The sequence below is a fragment of the Miniopterus natalensis genome, chromosome 9, assembly GCF_054644295.1.
Source record: "Miniopterus natalensis isolate mMinNat1 chromosome 9, mMinNat1.hap1, whole genome shotgun sequence".
Lineage (NCBI taxonomy): Eukaryota > Metazoa > Chordata > Mammalia > Chiroptera > Miniopteridae > Miniopterus > Miniopterus natalensis.
The window spans coordinates 2,845,438-2,862,240 of record NC_142089.1 but is presented as its reverse complement, the minus strand read 5'-3'; the positions used below and the strand labels follow the sequence as shown (position 1 = coordinate 2,862,240).

Below are 16,803 nucleotides of genomic sequence, written 5' to 3'. Positions count from 1 at the left end.
TCTGAGTTTCCTCTGCTGCACCATGGGGAGGGTGGGGAGGGCCTCGGCGCTGAGAGGGCTCCTGAGGTAAGGGCGGGCGGGAGTGCCTTGGGTCCTGGGAAGCGCAGGCTCTGACGGGTCCCTCCCCGCTGCCCCCTAGAGGCAGCCCTGACGCTCTGACCCGTCCGCCTGGGTCCACCGGCCCACGGAGGAGCTGGTCGCCTCTCCTGAGAGAATCGGATCCTGGTGAAGGAGGTAACTTGGGTGTGACCCTGGGTGGGGCCGGCAGTCAGCTTGCTCAGGGAGGGGGGAGCTGGAGGTGCTGCTCTCCCCTCACACTTCTCAGTGGAGGAAAATTAATCATTTGCGAGGTGAGCAGGACGGGGTTGCCCTTTGCTCCCCCAGGTGTGCAGGCTCAGGGGAGGGGCAGTCAGCACTGTTGGGTCCCACCCTGTAGCCAAGTCACCTGGTAAAGCACCTGCCTTCCTTCAAAGGACATCCCCAGCCCCTTGCTTAGCCTGCTGGGTCTCTGGCTTGGTGGGGTGGCCGGTGGTGGGGCGGCCACTCTGTCTTATTAGGAGGGACAAGGCTCCACGGCCCAGGGGAGGGGTCTGTGTCCAGGTGAAGTGCACCCTGTGCCCTGCACCTTCCTGAGCCCTCGGTCCACTCTGCCCCCAGCCCCCCCAGGAACCGAGGCAATGGCCTCAAAGCCTGAGAAGCGAGTCGCCTCATCCGTCTTCATCACCCTGGCACCCCCACGTCGGGGCGAGGCTGTCGCCGAGGAAGTGAGGCGGGTGGCCTGTGAGGCCTGGCCTGGCCGCCCCTGGGAATCTCCTGCCCCCACGAAGGCACCTGGAGCTGGCCCAGCGGGGAGGCCCAGTCCCTGGACACCCTCCTCGAGAGCTGCAGCCACAGGGCCAGCTGGCCCCTCTCAGCTGTCCAATGGAGGTAAGAGGGTGAGGACGGGGCAGGAGACCGGGTCAGAGGCACACTGAGGTGGGGGGGGAGGCTCTGAGATCATTCATTGGTTCATTCATCCATCGAGCACCTACAATGTGCCAGGCAGACTCTGGAACCCATCTGCCTGGGTTTGAATCCTGGCTTCTCCACTTCTTGAGATGTGATGATGTTGGCAAGCCACTTAATCTCTCTGCCTCAGTTTCCCAATCTGTAAAATAAGGATGGTAGTACCTTTGCCGAAGGGTTGCTGTGAGGATGAGATGAGTTAATATATATGTTTAGCCCAGCACCTGTCACATAGAAAGTGTTAAATATGTCACCTGCTGTTATTATTCTGGGTCAGACACTGGGGACATGAACACAGAGATGTTTTCAGCCTGTTTGAAATGTACGTCCTCGTGGGGGAAACAGAGATAATAAAATATAGAATAAAATGTCGGGAAGACGCAGGTGCTGTAAAGGAGTCGAGCACGGGGAAGAGGTGAGGAGGTGCAGGCTTTTATGGGGCGGTCAGAATGGCATCTCCAAGGAGGTGTGTTCAGCTAAGACCTGAATGACGGGGTGGGGCTGGTGGGGGTGGGGGTGGCTTGGAGGACTGTGGGAATGGCAAGTGCAAAGGCCCTGAGGCAGGAACGAATTTAGCAGGTAGAAGGACCCGAACAGCGAAGCTGTTCTCTCTGGGGCTCTGCTGTTCTCTCGCCGTGTGTTCTTAGGCTGTTTTCTCACTTAGTGTCCTCTGGCAAATGAAAATGTGGTCGTGTGTGTGATGCATCCGTTGCAGAACGGATGTTTCAGAAATGACTGCTCTTTCACCTTGCACTGGGTCTGAGCTGGCCCTGCTGCCTTGCTGGCAAGAGCCCTACAACCCCCTATCGCTGCGACTTCCACGGGAAGTCTCAGCTGTTGGGCAGCAGCAGTGACCGAGGACAAGCCAGGGACCCGAAGCAGCGGACAGCTCGCTGTCAGGGCACCGGCTGGATCAAGGAGGCACCGAGGCGCCAAGGGTGAGAGGCCCCTCAGGATGGCAGCCGAGCCCCTCAGAATCCCCGAGGGGCCTGGTCGGGTATCCTGCTGGCCGAGGGCAGCCCTGTGTGGCATCACCATGGAAACCACCTAGAGACTAACAGGAAATGCCAGTTAGCGGAGACCAGGAAGGGCGGGGGAAGGGACCCCACGCGCGTACACAAGGGAGCGCGTGGACATTCACACAGCGTGAGTCTCCGTTATGACGCAACTGCCCACATTGATCTTTCCGCCCTAACGGCACGTCCTAAACCACACCTTGTCCAGCTGCTTTTCCAAGTAGCAGAGCTGGGATCTTGGTGACTCAGGTTCACACGTCAGGATGAGCGGTCCGGTGGGAAAAATGCATGTCCCTTGCCTGGCCAGTGTGACCAGTGGTTGAGCGTCAACCCGTGAACCAAGAGGCCACCGGTTCAATTCCCGGTCAGGGCATGTGCCCAGGTTGCAGGTTCGATCCCCAGTAGGGGGCATATTGGAGGCAGCCGATCAATGACTCTCTCATCAATGTTTCTCTCTCCCTCTCTGTCTAAAAATCAATAAAAAAAGTATTCCCTTCTGGGTAGGAGAGGAAGATCATTAAATGTCATTTAGATGCCAAATTTTCCTGGACATTTCCCTGGGTTACGGGGATTATAGGCCGAAGATCAGGGAGTGTGATAAAGCCCGACCTTCCCCGAGACAGGTGGCTTCACAGTGACTGCTCAGCCATCTCTTTGCCGGGTGGGTGAACGTGGGGTTCAGCCTCGCTGGAGCGAGGTCAGTTCTGTGAGCAGCTTGGTCCTGAGTCCCATCTGACTACAGAACACAAAAGTGGACCCTAGGGCCCTGCCAGCTGCCTAAAGCCACCCCTACAGCGGGCTGTCACCTGATGCCTCTGCTGGCACTGTCCCCTCGGGAATCCACCCACAGTTCTTCAGCCCTTCATCCTGGCACCGGTCCCCACCTTTCCCGCACTCCTCCCCCTCCCGGCGCTAGACACTCACCCGGCCCCGCTGATCCCTTGTTCATAAGTCAGTTTTCCTCTTGGCTGCTCCCCCCTCCTGCCCTCGGCCCCCTTTCCACACTCCTGCCCCTGCTCTGAGCCCCTCTCCTGAATTCCCGCTCCGGCCGGCACCTCCCGCCCTCCCTGGCCTGTTGTCTAGAACCTGAGGCAGGTCCCGGGAGAGGCCTCAGCGTTCCTGCTGTGTCTCCTGATCCGGCTCCTGACTCACGCCGGCTCCTCCGGACTGTGGTTCTCACCCTTTGGCGACATCAGCACTCCCGGGGGCCTGTTCAAACACAGCTGGCCTCACCCTGGGTGTTTCTGATTCAGCAGGGCTGCGATGGGGCCCAAGAATTTACATTTCCTACGTGTTTCCAGGTAACGTGGATGCTGTGGTCTGGGGGCCACACTTTGAGAACTATTTAGTCCACAGGCGTGAAGCAGGTGGGACTTCTCACAGGGCAGCCCTTGAGACAGCGGTGTGGGGAGACTTTCAGAAGATGTCAGTTCTGGGAACTTCCCCCTAAGCTGCTGGTCAGGAGCCCCCTGCCTCTGAACAAGTCCCCAGGTGAGACCGTGGTGCTGTGCTCCCAGGGCTGGGACAAGCTCCCTATTTGTGCAGCACCCCCAGCCCTGGGACAAAAGAGAGAGAGCATTGTCCACATCGAACGGACGAGAAACCTGAATCCCAGAGAGGTGCCCCAGTGAGTTAGCAGAGAATGGGACAGGAGCCCAGGTCTTTGCAGGGCAGGGCCCTGGGCGCTTTCCGTCCGTTTCCGTGAGTGTCTCGGGCAGGGCTCAGGTCTGCCCGACCTCACTGGAGCTGGCCTGCCTTGTGCCTGGGTCACAGGAGGTGGGCGGAGTGCCTCCGGGTCCTTTCTCAAAGACATTATTTATTTTAGAGAGAGGAAGGTGGAGGGAAGGGGAGAGAGAGAGAGAGAGAGGGAGGGAAACATCGATTGGTTGACTCTACAACCCAACCGGGGATAGAACCTGCAGCCTGGGTATGTGCCCTGACTCGGGATTGAACTCGCCACCTTTTGGTGTACCTTCTGGTGTACAGGAGGACATGCCACCCCGCCAGGGCCCGGGGCACTATTCATAGTGCTCACCCTGTAGGTGCAGGGACAGGACTTTCATGGGCGCGTTCAACAGCCCCACATTACAGCTTCTCTCCTGCCCCCCAGGCCCCTCTCCGGGCAGCAGGGAGGAGGGGGTTGCTGGATGGGAGGGGCCTGGGGCTGAGGCAGGAGCTCGGTGACCCGCCAGCCCACCTCCTCCCTCCCTGCCAGGAGCTCGGGAAAGGCTGTGGGCAAGGACTGGCAGAAAGGCCTGATGTCACTCCTGTCCTGCGTATGTGTGTTTGCTGTTGGACTGGTGTGTGTGTGTGTGTGTGTTTAATGAGACTTTCAAACATACACAGAAGTAGAGAGAACAGTACAAGGAACCAGGTGCGCTCTACGCCCAGTTTCAACAGTTACTAAGGCCTTGCCACATTTGTTACATTGTTACATGAATCCCTCTCTCCTTCCCCTCCCCCCTTTCCCTCTTCTCCCCTCCCCTCCCCTGAAGTATTTTCAAGGAAATGCCAGTAGCCAGCTCATTTCAGGCCCCGTTCTTGAGGGTGCATCTCTAAATATGGTCTCTCTCTCTCGCGCTTTTTTAAACATAACCGCAAAGCCAAACAAAATCAACAAGAATGCCTTCTGATTATCTAGTACGCAATCCCTAATGAATTTACGCCGAATTGTCATAAAAATGCCCTATAGCTGTTGGATCGTAGTGGAATGAATGGGTCACGCTATGTCTTGCCTTTCTCTAGAGCTGTGTATAGATCACCCAGTAGGATTTTTAGCGCTGTGAGAATTAAATGAGATGATTCATGGTTCGAATCAGGATCCAATGCGGTCGGCACCAGCGCTGTCCAGTCAGCACGTATCGTGAGGCCCACATGCAAGCCTCGTGTGAAGCTTAATAATTTCTAGGATCCACACTGAAAAACGTAAAAGGAATTAAGTGACACTACTTTTCGTAGTATATGTTCTGCAACCCAGTATATAAAACGGTCATTTCAGCCTGTGGCCGTTATAAAGGTGGCGATGAGGCATTTTACGTTCCTCTCTCCGTCCCGAGTCTTCCCGCCGTCTCTGGGCTTTTCGGGCGCTCCATAGCCACCTGGTGGCAACTGCATAGGACAACTGGACAAATACAAACATTATATGTGGTCGTTTTTCCCAAAGCCTCTTAATCCCGAGGAAGCCCCTCCCTTTTCTCTGCCCGCCACTGACTTGCTGGGACCATGCTGATGGTCTCTTGGCCTCTTTGTGGTCTCAGCCAACGGGCTCCTGGCTCCGTGCTTATTGCGGGTGGGGGTGAAGCCTAGAGCCCCCCGGGGTTGTTCGGTTTTGGTTTACGTTTCGCTCGTTTCGCTGAGAGCACTCGGAGGCGGTGCCTGTCGCTCACCACAGCGAGATGTGAGCCCGAAGACACCCCCCAGGTCCACTGAGGTAGACGGTAGCTGCAGGCGGTGGCCCCTGACCCCTCCTTTGGAGAGGTCTACACCCACCTGCCCGACAGTCCTTACCTGTAATGAGGTGGTGGCTCCCACGCCTGCACCTCCTGGGGGGCTTCGTAAAGTCTGGGCGGCACCCCGGGGCTTCTGATTCTGCGGGTCTGGGGCAGGCCTGGGTGCTGCAGGCCCAGGAGCCGCACAGAACCACAACCTCAGGTTTGGTTTTGCTCGTATCCCCCCCAGGGCCTTCTAGCGGGATTCCTGGCCCGCTAGCGCCCAGATTGTGGGGGGCGGGAGGCGGCTTTGACGGCTGCTGTTTTCTGACCTGTGCCAAGTGCCACCCACTGTGCTGAGCCCTTACCTGCATCATCTCAGGATTTTCACAACAACCAAGGCAGCTGATACCATCTTCCAGCTGCGCAAACTGAGACTCAGAGACCAAGCCTCTTGCCTGAGGACACATCAGATGGCGTCAGGGGCAGTCTGTGCCGGGCCCCAGGCCTGGGTGACTGGACCTGAGCCCGTGGCCACCAGGCTGTGCAGTGCCCCCTTCCGTTGCAGGAGGCTCCCATTCTCACGGTACCCTGGATGGCGCGGACGCCCTCCCGGACCTGGACCTCCTCCCGCCTCCACCGCCCCCACCCGCGTACCCGCCTCCGCCCGATGAGGAGCCCCCTGCCCCAATGGGGGCGACGCTCGTGTCCGACTTAGAGCAGCTACACCTGCCCCCGCCCCCGCCCCCGCCGCCCCAGGTACCGCGGGCCCCTCGGTCCTCGATGGAGCCCCGTGGGCCGGGGGAGGGAAGAGTCTGAGTTTTCTGGGCCTTTGGGGTTTTAAGCCTGGAGGTTGTTTGGTCCGTGTCCCTGCTTGAGTACTGTCCCTCTGAAGCTCTTTGAGGCTGGTGAAAATCGATGGCGCACCCCCTCCCCCCCATCAGGCACCCCCTTCAGCTCGTAGAAGACATTTCCCTGGGTCTAATCCTGTGCCCTTAATTGAGGCCACTGTAGAAATGGAAGGGACTCCGGGCCTAGGAAAATCCTGCTTCCAGGAGCTTCCTTGTCAGTAGAAGGAAAGAGCTTTGACTGGCCAAGGGCACCCAGAAAGGAACTAGAGGCCCGGGCTCCGGCCGCCGCTGTAACCTTCCTGCTGAGTGACCTTAGCTGGGTCACTTGCTTCTCTGTGGGGCCAAGTGCCCAGTGCCACCAGATGAGAAGTGGAGCTGACAGGGCTATGTGGGGTCCCCACGGGGTGACTGCTCTCCTACCCCCCACCTCCCGTGTCCCCACAGTCCCTGGTGGAGGGGCCTCCGTTCCAGCCTGGGCCCAGTCATCTCAGGCCTGCAGAGGAGGAGCTGCCGCCTCCCCCAGACGAGCCTGTGGGCTTCCCGGAGAGAGAGGCGTCCACAGGTATGGGCACAGGGCTGGGGGGATTCTGGGTGGCCCCCGGAGCCCTCAAGGGGCTGGCGTGAGCTTCCAGGTGGGAACTAGGACAGCAGGGACCACCACTGTCTTCCCAGCTCACGTCAGCTTCTTATTACCTTCACTGTTTTTCCTTTAGCACCAAAATCCACTTAAAATTGATCACTGAATTTGCTGATAGCGAAAAATACCTTGAATTTTTTTCACTACTTAATTTTTTGAATCCCTAAGAGCCTCACATCGTATAAAGCGTGAACGGTGCACAGTGCGGTCCTCCCCCTGCCCACCCCGTCTCACCGTTTCCTTCAGGCAGCCTCTGTTGCCAGCGTCCCGTCCCCCTCCCCGATATCTCTTACGCATAGGGAGGCACGTACAAATAAACACGCGCCCACTTCCCCCGCAGCAGGAGCAAGCCCCGCTGTCCTGCGCTCTTCCCTTCGCGCGCCGCAGAGCTCACGCACATCAGAGCGGCGCGGCTCCTTGTTTCCACGGCCGCGCAGTGTCCGCGGCACAGCCCCGGCCGCACCCACCCCGTCGCCCGTGGGCCCGTGCTCGGGCGGCTCCTTGCTGGGACAGACAGGCCGAGATGAACTGTCTCGCCCGTGGGCCGTTTCGCCTGCGTGCAAGTTGGTGAGAGAAATTCCCAGAAGAGGAAACGCTGTGGCCAGAGCGTGGGTGCATCTGTAGCTCGGATGCTTTTGCCAAATCGCCCTTCGCGATGGGCCCGATCCAGACTCCCGCCGGCGGGGTCTGTGTGACCTGCCCGCAGCCCCTCCTGCACCCTGTTAGTTCATTTTATAAACAGTATCAAGTTTGTATCATGCAGCAAAGGCCTTGGCTCCTCCGAGGTGGTAACATAGTTCTCCCCTGGCTCGCAACAGTGCCCTTAGGTTTCCGCTTCCACATCTTCGATACATTTGTAACGATCTGGGTGTAAGGTGTCATGAGGGAGGAGGCCTCCCCCCACTTCCATTTTTTGGAGATCAGAACCCAGTTGTCCTGACACTGCCTCCCCTGTCAAAGGCCATTCACAGGGCTTTTTTTTTTTAATCTGAATTTAGGTGATAGGAACATTTTTTTTTAAAATATATTTTTATTGATTTCAGAGAGAGAGGAAGGGAGAGGGAGGGAAAGATAGAAACATCAGTGAGCGAGAAACATCAATTGCACACCCCCTCCTGGGGATGGAGTCCGCACCCCAGGCATGTGCCCTGACTGGAAATCGAACCTGCGACCTCTTGGTTCCTGGGTGGGTGCTCAACCAGTGAGCCACACCAGCTGGGCCACATTGCTTTTTGTTGGTCCTCTTGACCCTCCCCAGGAGACGAGGTCACACTACGACCCCCGGGGGTTCGAGGCAGAGACCTGGCACTGGGCATGTTCTGGGGGGTGACCAGGGACAGTATTCCCAGGCTGGGCAGGTCATGGCCTGTGTCCCTTCTTCCCCAGACGTCTGCGCCTTCTGCCACAAGACGGTGTCCCCCCGAGAGCTGGCCGTGGAAGCCATGAAGAGGCAATACCACGCCCAGTGCTTCACCTGCCGCACCTGCCGTCGCCAGCTGGCCGGGCAGAGCTTCTACCAGAAGGACGGGAGGCCCCTCTGCGAGCCCTGCTACCAGGTAACCCCCAAGTGGGCACTTGGGGAATGTTCTATTATTTCATTCCCCACAACAACCCTGGGAGGTGGGCACTGCTGACCCATCTCACAGATGAGGAAGCTGAGGCTCAGAGTGGGGAGGAGCTCAGCCAAGGTGTATTCCTTTCCTGTGACAGCTGTAACTCTACCCCAAACTTGGTGGCGCCAAGCAGCACACATTTACCCTCAGAGTTGTGGAGGCCAGAAGTTGAAAATCAGTTTTACTGAGTCAAAATCAAAGTGTTGAGCTCCACCCCCGCCCCCGACCTGTACTCCAGGGGACAATCCGTGTTCTTGCCCTTTCCAGGGTCGAGCTCTGTGTTCCTTGCCTTCCTCTGTCCAGTTTCAAAGCCGTCGGGGCTGCATCTCCCTCATTTCAGTGTCATATTTTCTCCTGTGTCTGGTCTCCCTCTGCCTCCCTCCCTCAGGGACACTTACAATGGCATTTAGGGCCCACCTGGAAATGCAGGATACTCTCCCCATCTCCATGTCCTTAACTCCATCACACTACCATTTGGGGTAGTCACAGGCTCCAGGGTTAGGACCCCTGGGGTAGCCACTCACCTTTCATACAAGGTGGTGGAGCTGGGGTTCCATCCCGGGCCATCTGGTTCTGGGGCACGCCTGTCACCTAGAGTCTCGAGGTGCTGACTAATGGTCTAAAGGGGAGTCTGTGTCCCCCCTGGGTACCCCACGCAGTCTGGGGGCACCAGTTTGGGTGTCCAGGCATTGCGGTTGCTGGCTCTGAGATGGTGTGTGGTGGCGTTTTTCGGCATGGTGTACGGACCACCCACGGACGCACCACCTGGACGGACGTAGGCCTCACCTTGTCCTCTTGAATGGGTAGCACCGGGTAATCTGCATTCTAACAAGTCTCTCGGGTGATTCTGGTGTGCACTGAAGTTTGAAAAGCACTGATTTGAGGACTGAGAATTAGGATTTGGGACTAGCTAGAGAATTCAGAACGATCTGATCCCAGGAGCGAGGCACTGGAGGAGAGAGAGGCCAGGCTGCCCACCCCGCTCTGACCCATCAGTGTGACAGTGGGGGACGTCCTACCCTCCCCCCTCGGTGTGGAGCCCGGTAGGGCTGAGGCACTGAGGGGAAGCTAGGGCAGCGGGGAGGGGCTTCCGGCTGGAAGCAGCCAGGAGGGATTTGAGCAGTGCCATGGGGAGAGAAGGGCTGCCCCAAGACGGGAGGGAAGGGGAAATGGTCTCCCTTCCCTCTAAAAAAACCACTACACCTGTCAGGTGAAGTCAGTGAAATCAGGTTGAAATGAACAGGAACACAGGAAGGGGAAGAGAGATGTCTAGGAGGAAAGATGACATTAGGGGGAGCTTGTTGCTCTGCCTCAGTAACCCCCCCCCGTCACCCCTCCTCACCCAGTGGATTTGAGGCAGTTTATAAGATGTTAAAGTTGCACATGTAAAAATCTGTTGAGAGGGTAGATCTCATGTTGTGCTCTTACCACATAAAAAAATATTTTTTAAAAAGAATGCATATAATACTATGAAATGTAAACTAAATCAGAACAGAGGAAAATCAAAGTAGAAAGTGAGATGAGACCGAAGGGAAAGTGAGTTCCCCAAAATATATGAATAAAAGACCCCTACAGTTGTTCCTAAAAGTGGAGCATGGAATTTGACTCTGAGCTTCCAAGTGGCCAAATGGAAAAGGGAAAGAGTTTCAAGGGTTATTGTCCATAAGATAAAAAGCACACCAGTTTCTCTAGGACTTCCTCTTCATGACCTGGAGATTTAAGAGAAATTTCTTCCATAGGCCCTAGTGCACACTGGCCTCGAGCATTTTCTAGTAACAAAGCACAGTCATCACTTTGTGGACAGATTCCTCATTGTAGGCCAAGGACACAAGGCCAAGCTGGATCTATCTTAAGTAACAGCGGAGGCTTGGGGGCAGTAGTTACAGGCCCATTGCATGAATTGGAGCTCCTTTCCCCTATCCCTGGCCTCCTGGCCCCTTCTGAGCTGGTCAGAAGCCCCTTGTGGCATAGATTGGGCACACAGGTGGGATGGCTCTGAGACAGTGGCCCTCTGTCCCAGGACACCCTGGAGAAGTGTGGCAAGTGTGGCGAGGTGGTCCGAGAACACATCATCAGGGCCCTGGGCCGGGCCTTCCACCCAACCTGTTTCACTTGCGTGACCTGCGCCCGGTGCATCGGAGATGAGAGCTTTGCCCTCGACAGCCAGAATGAAGTGTACTGCCTGGATGACTTCTATAAGTATGAGGGAGCTCCGGGATGGGGGGGGGGGAGGTTTGGGGGTGACAAGGGCAGAATTGAGGAGCTGAGCCTGGGTCCTGGGTCCTGGGTTGGAGCTGAGCCTGGGTCCTGAGTTGTGGGGAGGAGCTGAGCTGGGTCCTGGGGAGCTGAGCCTGGGTCCTGGGGGGCAGGGCAGAGCTTTCCTGCAGAAACCAGGCCTTCCTGTTCCACATACCCTCTATCTGACCATGCACATGCTTGCAGCTAACTTTTTGAGCACCTGTACTGTGCCAGGCACTCCACTCGGATTAGGCCCGTTCATCCTCAAAACTAATTTAGTAGTAAATTGAGAATAGAAAACTTAATTGAATCTGTTTTACCAAATGTGGAAACTGAGGCACGAAGCAGATTAGTACCCAGGGTCTCCCCGCTGCTAAGTCTGGAAGCTGCAACTCAAACTCCCCGTCAACCTGAAGTTGGGGCCTTGCTCTCAACTCCCAGACCACAGTGCCTCCCCTCAGAACTGGAGCCAAAGGAGCAGTAGGGACAGGGATATCCGAGAGGCTCCCCAAAGGGAGAGACAGCTGTGCCTGTTAAAAAGAAAGGAGAGCCGCCCGGCCAGCGTGGCTCAGCGGTTGAGCATCCACCTAGGATCCAGGAGATCTCGGTTTGATTCCGGGTCAGGGCACATGCCCGGGTTGCGGGCTCGATCCCCAGCAGGGGGCGCGCAGGAGGCAGCCGATCAATGACTCTCATCATTGATGTTTCTCTCTCTCTCCCTCTCCCTTCCTCTCTCTGAAATCAATAAAGATATATTCTTTAGGAAAATAAAAACATTTTTAAAGAAAGAAAGGAGAGAGGGAGAAAAAGCAGTGACCTGTGATATAAGACTAATGAAACGGCCCTGCGCCCCCCCCCCCCCCCCCCCCCCGTCCCATTACACAGGCTCCCCATCCGGGAAGAAACAGGCACCTCCAGGCGGGGCCCCAGGTGCAGTCCCAGAGCCCCGGGTCTGAAACAGCTCGGGGAGCCGAGTCAGAGCCAGCCCCGCAGCCACGGCTACTTGCTGCGGCTGTCGCGGGACCGCCTCCCGAGCGCGCGCCCCTGTCCCCGCAGGAAATTCGCCCCGGTGTGCAGCATCTGCGAGAACCCCATCATCCCCCGCGACGGGAAGGATGCCTTCAAAATCGAGTGCATGGGAAGGAACTTCCACGAGAACTGCTACAGGTGCGAGGTGAGTGCAGCGGCGGCCGGGTGACGCCTGCGGGGCGCGTTCGGTCCCCCGCCCGAGCCCCGCCTGCTGGCGCGGGGCCCTGGGCCGGGTGGGGGCTCGGCGGTCAGATGGCCCGCTGCCCACTGGCAGGCGCAGATGAAAACGGAAAGGTTTACAAACAGGGCGTATTAGCCAGAATGGAAGTTAAACCTGCTCTCAGCCAGATGCGGGATAGTGGGGAGGCTGGTGGTGACGTCACTGGTGATACCAAGCAACGCCGCTAGGGCGCGCGCTCCGTTTCTCGGTTCTGCCTCTTTTACGCGCTCGCCTCGCTTCCTCTTCCGGTGGGCTCAGCATCCCCCGTGGGCGGCGGGATGCAGTGCGCGGCCGCCTTCGCGCCAGGTGCGTGGCCGCCTTCGCGCCAGGTGCGCATCCTTTCAACGTGGAAACCACATCCAGGGAAATCCCGCTCAGCCCCAAGGGGGCCTCTGATTGGCCCAGTGTGGGTCACGTGCTCATTCTGGACCAATCGCTGGCCAGGGGCTGGGATAAGCCACCCCCGGGGGCCAGGGAGGCAGAAAGAACCACATGAAACAGGAGTGGGCACGACGGATGGAGGGACGGAGCGCTGGGCAGACAGACCAACCGACGGACGCCGCAACTGTCCTTTCCTGGCGCTGGGAAAGAGCTGGTATAAATCAGATTTGGAGACTGAAAAGGCAGTGATGGAGTCTAACCAGGGCGGGGGACTCAAAGGCGCTCTTCTGGAGGAAGTGACGCTCACCCCCGGGCCTTGCAGGATGAGTAGGAGTTTGGGAGATATTGGCAAGAGCAAGCATGAAGTAATCCGAGGAAGCGGAAGCTCCTAGGTGTGTCTGGAGTGTTGAGTGTGGGAGGGTGTTGGTCAGAGAGAAGGAAAGGGCCCAAGGGAAGGAGTCTGGGCCTGGGGCTGCAGGGACAGGGGAGGCTGCGATGGGGAGGCTGGTTAGAAGCTGGTGCAGTTGTCCCAGCAAGAAATGCCCAGGGAGTCACACAGGTCCCTGCACTCAGAAACTTTGAGATTCTGCTGTTACCACCTGGAAATTATTCATTTTTGAACAAGGGGATCTGAATTTTTATTTTGACCCGGATCCTGCAAATTAATCCCATTGGGGAGGCTCTAAGAGTCCTCCCCTACCTCTTCCACGGTCACCTCCGTGTCACTGATGTGTCTGTCTGCTCTGGTGATGGTGACAAAGGGAGCAACTTGTACGGGTGTCACCCAAGTGGGGACTCCCAGAGCAAACATCAGCCAGTGAGTAATTCTAAACGTTTGTTCACACAGATACAGGGAACCAAGAGGCTGTTTCCGCAGAGTGTGACAGGGAGCTGGTCAGAGTTGACAGATTGTGCCATAATTATGTTGTCTTTGTTGGTTAGAGTCCAAAGTCGGACTGATAACGCATCTTGAAAGAACAATGACAGAAATCAAGTGCTGTTATCACCGCCGTAGCCCTCATTAGGTTCCGTGGGAATCAGCATTTCCCTGGGCCTGGTAAGCGAGCAGATGACCCCTCCCTCCCTGGGCGTCCTCGGTCAGCTTGGCCAAGGCCGCCCTGAGCTTTCCCGGGGTTGCCGCAGCAAGTCAGGGTTTGGACTCCAGCAGTTACCTGTCAGGTGGCAAGGCTCAGACCACAGCGGCCTGGAGCTGACCTGGGTGCTGTTTCTCTAGGAAGGGGGATGGGTTTCAGGGTGCCACCCACCCCCCCCAGTCATTTCTGTTCATTGTGGTCTGGGTTGTTTATTACCATTGCTGGAAGGGTAACAATACTTTTTTGTTTTGTTTGTGTGGTTTTTTTATTGTTGTTAAAAGTATTACCAACGTCCCCTTTCGCCTCTTTGACCCCCTCCTTAGACCTGGTTCGTGTTTTTTAATTTGTATAAAGCCTCCACGTACATTGCCTTAGTTAATCCTATGACGAACTTGCGAGATGGGAGTTACTATCTCCATTTTCGATGAGGAAACAGGCTGAGAAAAATGGTTCCCGCCCTTGTCCATCTGGGCCGGGTCCATCCAGCTTTCTGCCACCCTACAGCTCCGTCCCAGACCGTGTGACTCGGTCATAGTTGAGATGTTTCCTCACTTGATTCTAATTTAGAAGAAGTCACATGCGTCTCTTCAGGACTGCACGTTTGGCACCTGATGCTCTCAGAATGCCAACCGAGTGGCAGGTGGGAGTGACAGTCCTTAAGGGACTGGAGGTGCAGTTGCTGCAAAGAGATGCACGAGGGCGCCCCCTGCTGGCCTTGCTGGATCAGAATGGCACCCTTGTGTCTGCGGGGACACAGCACCCCTAAACTGATTAATGCGGCTTTCAGAGGACGCCGGCCAAGCCCTGAACCGGATCTCCTCTGGGCATGGATTGTCTCCATCATCACTCCCCAGCATGTGCCCTGGGGAAGCTCAGATGAGCTGCACGGGCTTGCGGCACAGTGGTGAACTTGGCAGGTCGGCCTCCAGATCCCCGGCCTCCTTGTTCTGAAGTCCTTTGGTGATTTGAAAACTTGGGATTTTAAAGTTAGTGCCAGTGTTGAAGCTGTGCGGGAAGTGGGGGTGGTAAAGACCTCTGGACCCCGAGTCTGGAGACCTGGGACCGGTTTCCCCACCTGTGAGATGAAGGCCCAGGCTGGATTCAGGTACGCATTCGGTAGATATTTATTCCCACCCACGGCGCAACAGGCTCTGGTCTGGGTGGGATCCGGCAGGAAATGGGGTCACCACCTTGCAGAGGTTACATCCTACAGGGCCGCTGGGCTGTTGCTAAACCTCTTGCAACTCTTTCCGTGGTCCCTCAGGCGACATCTCCCAGTGTCCTTGGCCCTCCCCTCAGCTGACTGCTCTCATCACTCGCAGTCCCTGTGGATGAAAGCCCCACCCCGAGCCTTGTCTCACCTGATAGACACATGGCCCAGGAGGAGCCACCGTTCTCACCCTCAGGGCGTCCTTTGCCCTGTTCCTTTCATCAGCAGGCCCTAGGTGAGCCCCAGCCAGGCAGCCTCTGTGCTGCTCTCAGGCCTGCTCTCCACCCTCCTGTCCCTTGTCCCTGCAGGACTGCAGGATCCTCCTGTCTGTGGAGCCCACGGACCAAGGCTGCTACCCGCTGAACGACCGTCTGTTCTGCAAGCCGTGCCACGTGAAGCGGAGTGCTGCGGGGTGCTGCTGAGGGCCCCCGCCGGGCCGGGTCCCTCCCCGACTCGGTTTCCCTTTCTGACCCGCTCTCGCACACTTCCCTTCCGAGCCACAACGGGGACCAGCCCATGACATCCGGGCCACAGGGGCTGAGCCACCCGGCCCCCACCTCCTCCCAGCTCAGCGGTGGGCAGCTGGCAGTCAGTGCCCCTCAGACATTTGCCTCTTTCCTCCATCCTCTGGGCACTGGACGTCTCCACACCGTGAGCATCACACCCAGGTGCCCGTGTCCCAGGCTCTGGCCCCTCTTGCGCACTGGCCTTGATCCCCAATCCCAGGGGTGCATTGGGGCGAGTCTCTAGGTGGCGCCCTGGTTCCCCAGCAACGACACTAGCTGTCCCGTGAGGGTGCTGAGATCAGCTCTGGCTTGCAGGACTGAGCTGTTTGAGTAAAACTCCAAGGCCCCTTAAAAAGCTCTTTTTAAAAAACTTACATGAGGAGAAACATTCAATTTTGGGGGCAGGATGTGTCTTCATAGGAAATGCCTCCCATTTGTTCATACATGTACAAGAATGTGACCTGGTGCTGGCACGGCCACGGACTTCTCACCAGGGGAACACGGGGCCCAGGCCCAGCTGCGAACCTGGGACAGGGCAGGGGGAAAGGGTGAGATGCTGACACCCAAGGGCATCGGCCGCCCCTCCGCCCTGCCCCTGGTGCTCCTGTGTGCGAGCCAGCTGACATTGACCGGGGAACAGGGTGCAGGTGCCCTGGGTGCTCCTCCTGCAGCCTCGACTGGGGCCAAGCGCACCCCCCCTCACCCACACTCCTTCAGGACAGTGCCAGAGGTGTCCCTTCAGCCCCTTGGTCACTGCCCACATCCCACCCGGACACCCCCGCCCATGCTGCCCTGTGGCCGCTGCCTCTTCAGGGCCACGCCTAGAAGATTCTTTTTCCTTTTTAAGGAAAATCACGTGTATTGCTTCGTAACTTCTAAGGCATTTTTCTGCAGGGCATGAACAAATTAAGTTGTGCTTTCCTCCGGGGTCTCGCTGATGCACCACAGGCTCCTGTGAGGGTGCCTCGGGCTCCGATCCGGAGGCCTTGTCTGTAGAGCCCCTTAGGGGCTTCGGCGCAGGGCACAGCTTCCTGCCAGCAGCTTAGAGGCTCGAGCCCCAAGCTCCAGGCCTCCGCCTGTCACCTCCACAATCGTCATAATCAAGGGCTTCACGTTCTCTCCTTTCCTTAATATTTTCTTTAAATCAACATACTTTTTTTTACTCCCGACTTTAGTCTTGTGCTAAATAATGTATCCATACAGTCACACGCTGATGTGCTAGTTATATTTTCTCCTATTACACAGGAAAATAAATGCACGACTATTAGAAGTCCCTCTGTGTTGCATCTAAGACTTCACCTAGCTAGACACGAACCTTCGGTAGTAGCCCTGGAAAAATGTTCGCTGGGCGTCCGCTCGCGGTGGCACGAATGTCCGCAAAGTGTACCCCCCTCCCCGCAAAGTGGGGCTCAGTTCAGCAGATCAGGGGACTCATGCCCAGCAATGGAGACTTGCAGCAGCCACCTCCGAGCGTGCTGCTCCTGGACATGGGCCGCCGGGAAAGGGGTTGGCTGGCTGCGAGGTGTCCAGAGTGGAGTCTTTGCTGTGGGAAGCCATCGAAGGCCACCAAATCTT

At 57.2% G+C, this 16,803-nt stretch overlaps 1 protein-coding gene across 1 annotated transcript; it reads left to right on the top strand.

Annotated features, from left to right (window-relative positions):
* The first annotated feature begins 631 nt into the window (after positions 1-631).
* FBLIM1 (filamin binding LIM protein 1) lies at positions 632-16,501 on the top strand. Its single transcript, XM_087820084.1, has 7 exons — positions 632-927; positions 6,018-6,208; positions 6,745-6,862; positions 8,324-8,493; positions 10,571-10,749; positions 11,845-11,962; positions 15,031-16,501. Exons 1-7 carry the CDS (start codon positions 678-680, stop codon positions 15,142-15,144), a joined length of 1,140 nt encoding a protein of 379 aa, XP_087676210.1. The 5' UTR covers positions 632-677; the 3' UTR covers positions 15,145-16,501.
* The last annotated feature ends 302 nt before the right edge of the window (positions 16,502-16,803 follow it).

Excerpts from the sequence above, each read along its gene's own strand:
- FBLIM1 (XM_087820084.1), top strand. The coding sequence starts at position 678 with ATGGCCTCAAAGCCTGAGAAGCGAGTCGCCTCATCCGTCTTCATCACC. Across the intron at positions 6,209-6,744 it reads CCCCGCCCCCGCCGCCCCAG|TCCCTGGTGGAGGGGCCTCC; the intron begins GTACCGCGGGCC and ends GTGTCCCCACAG. Across the intron at positions 8,494-10,570 it reads TCTGCGAGCCCTGCTACCAG|GACACCCTGGAGAAGTGTGG; the intron begins GTAACCCCCAAG and ends CCTCTGTCCCAG.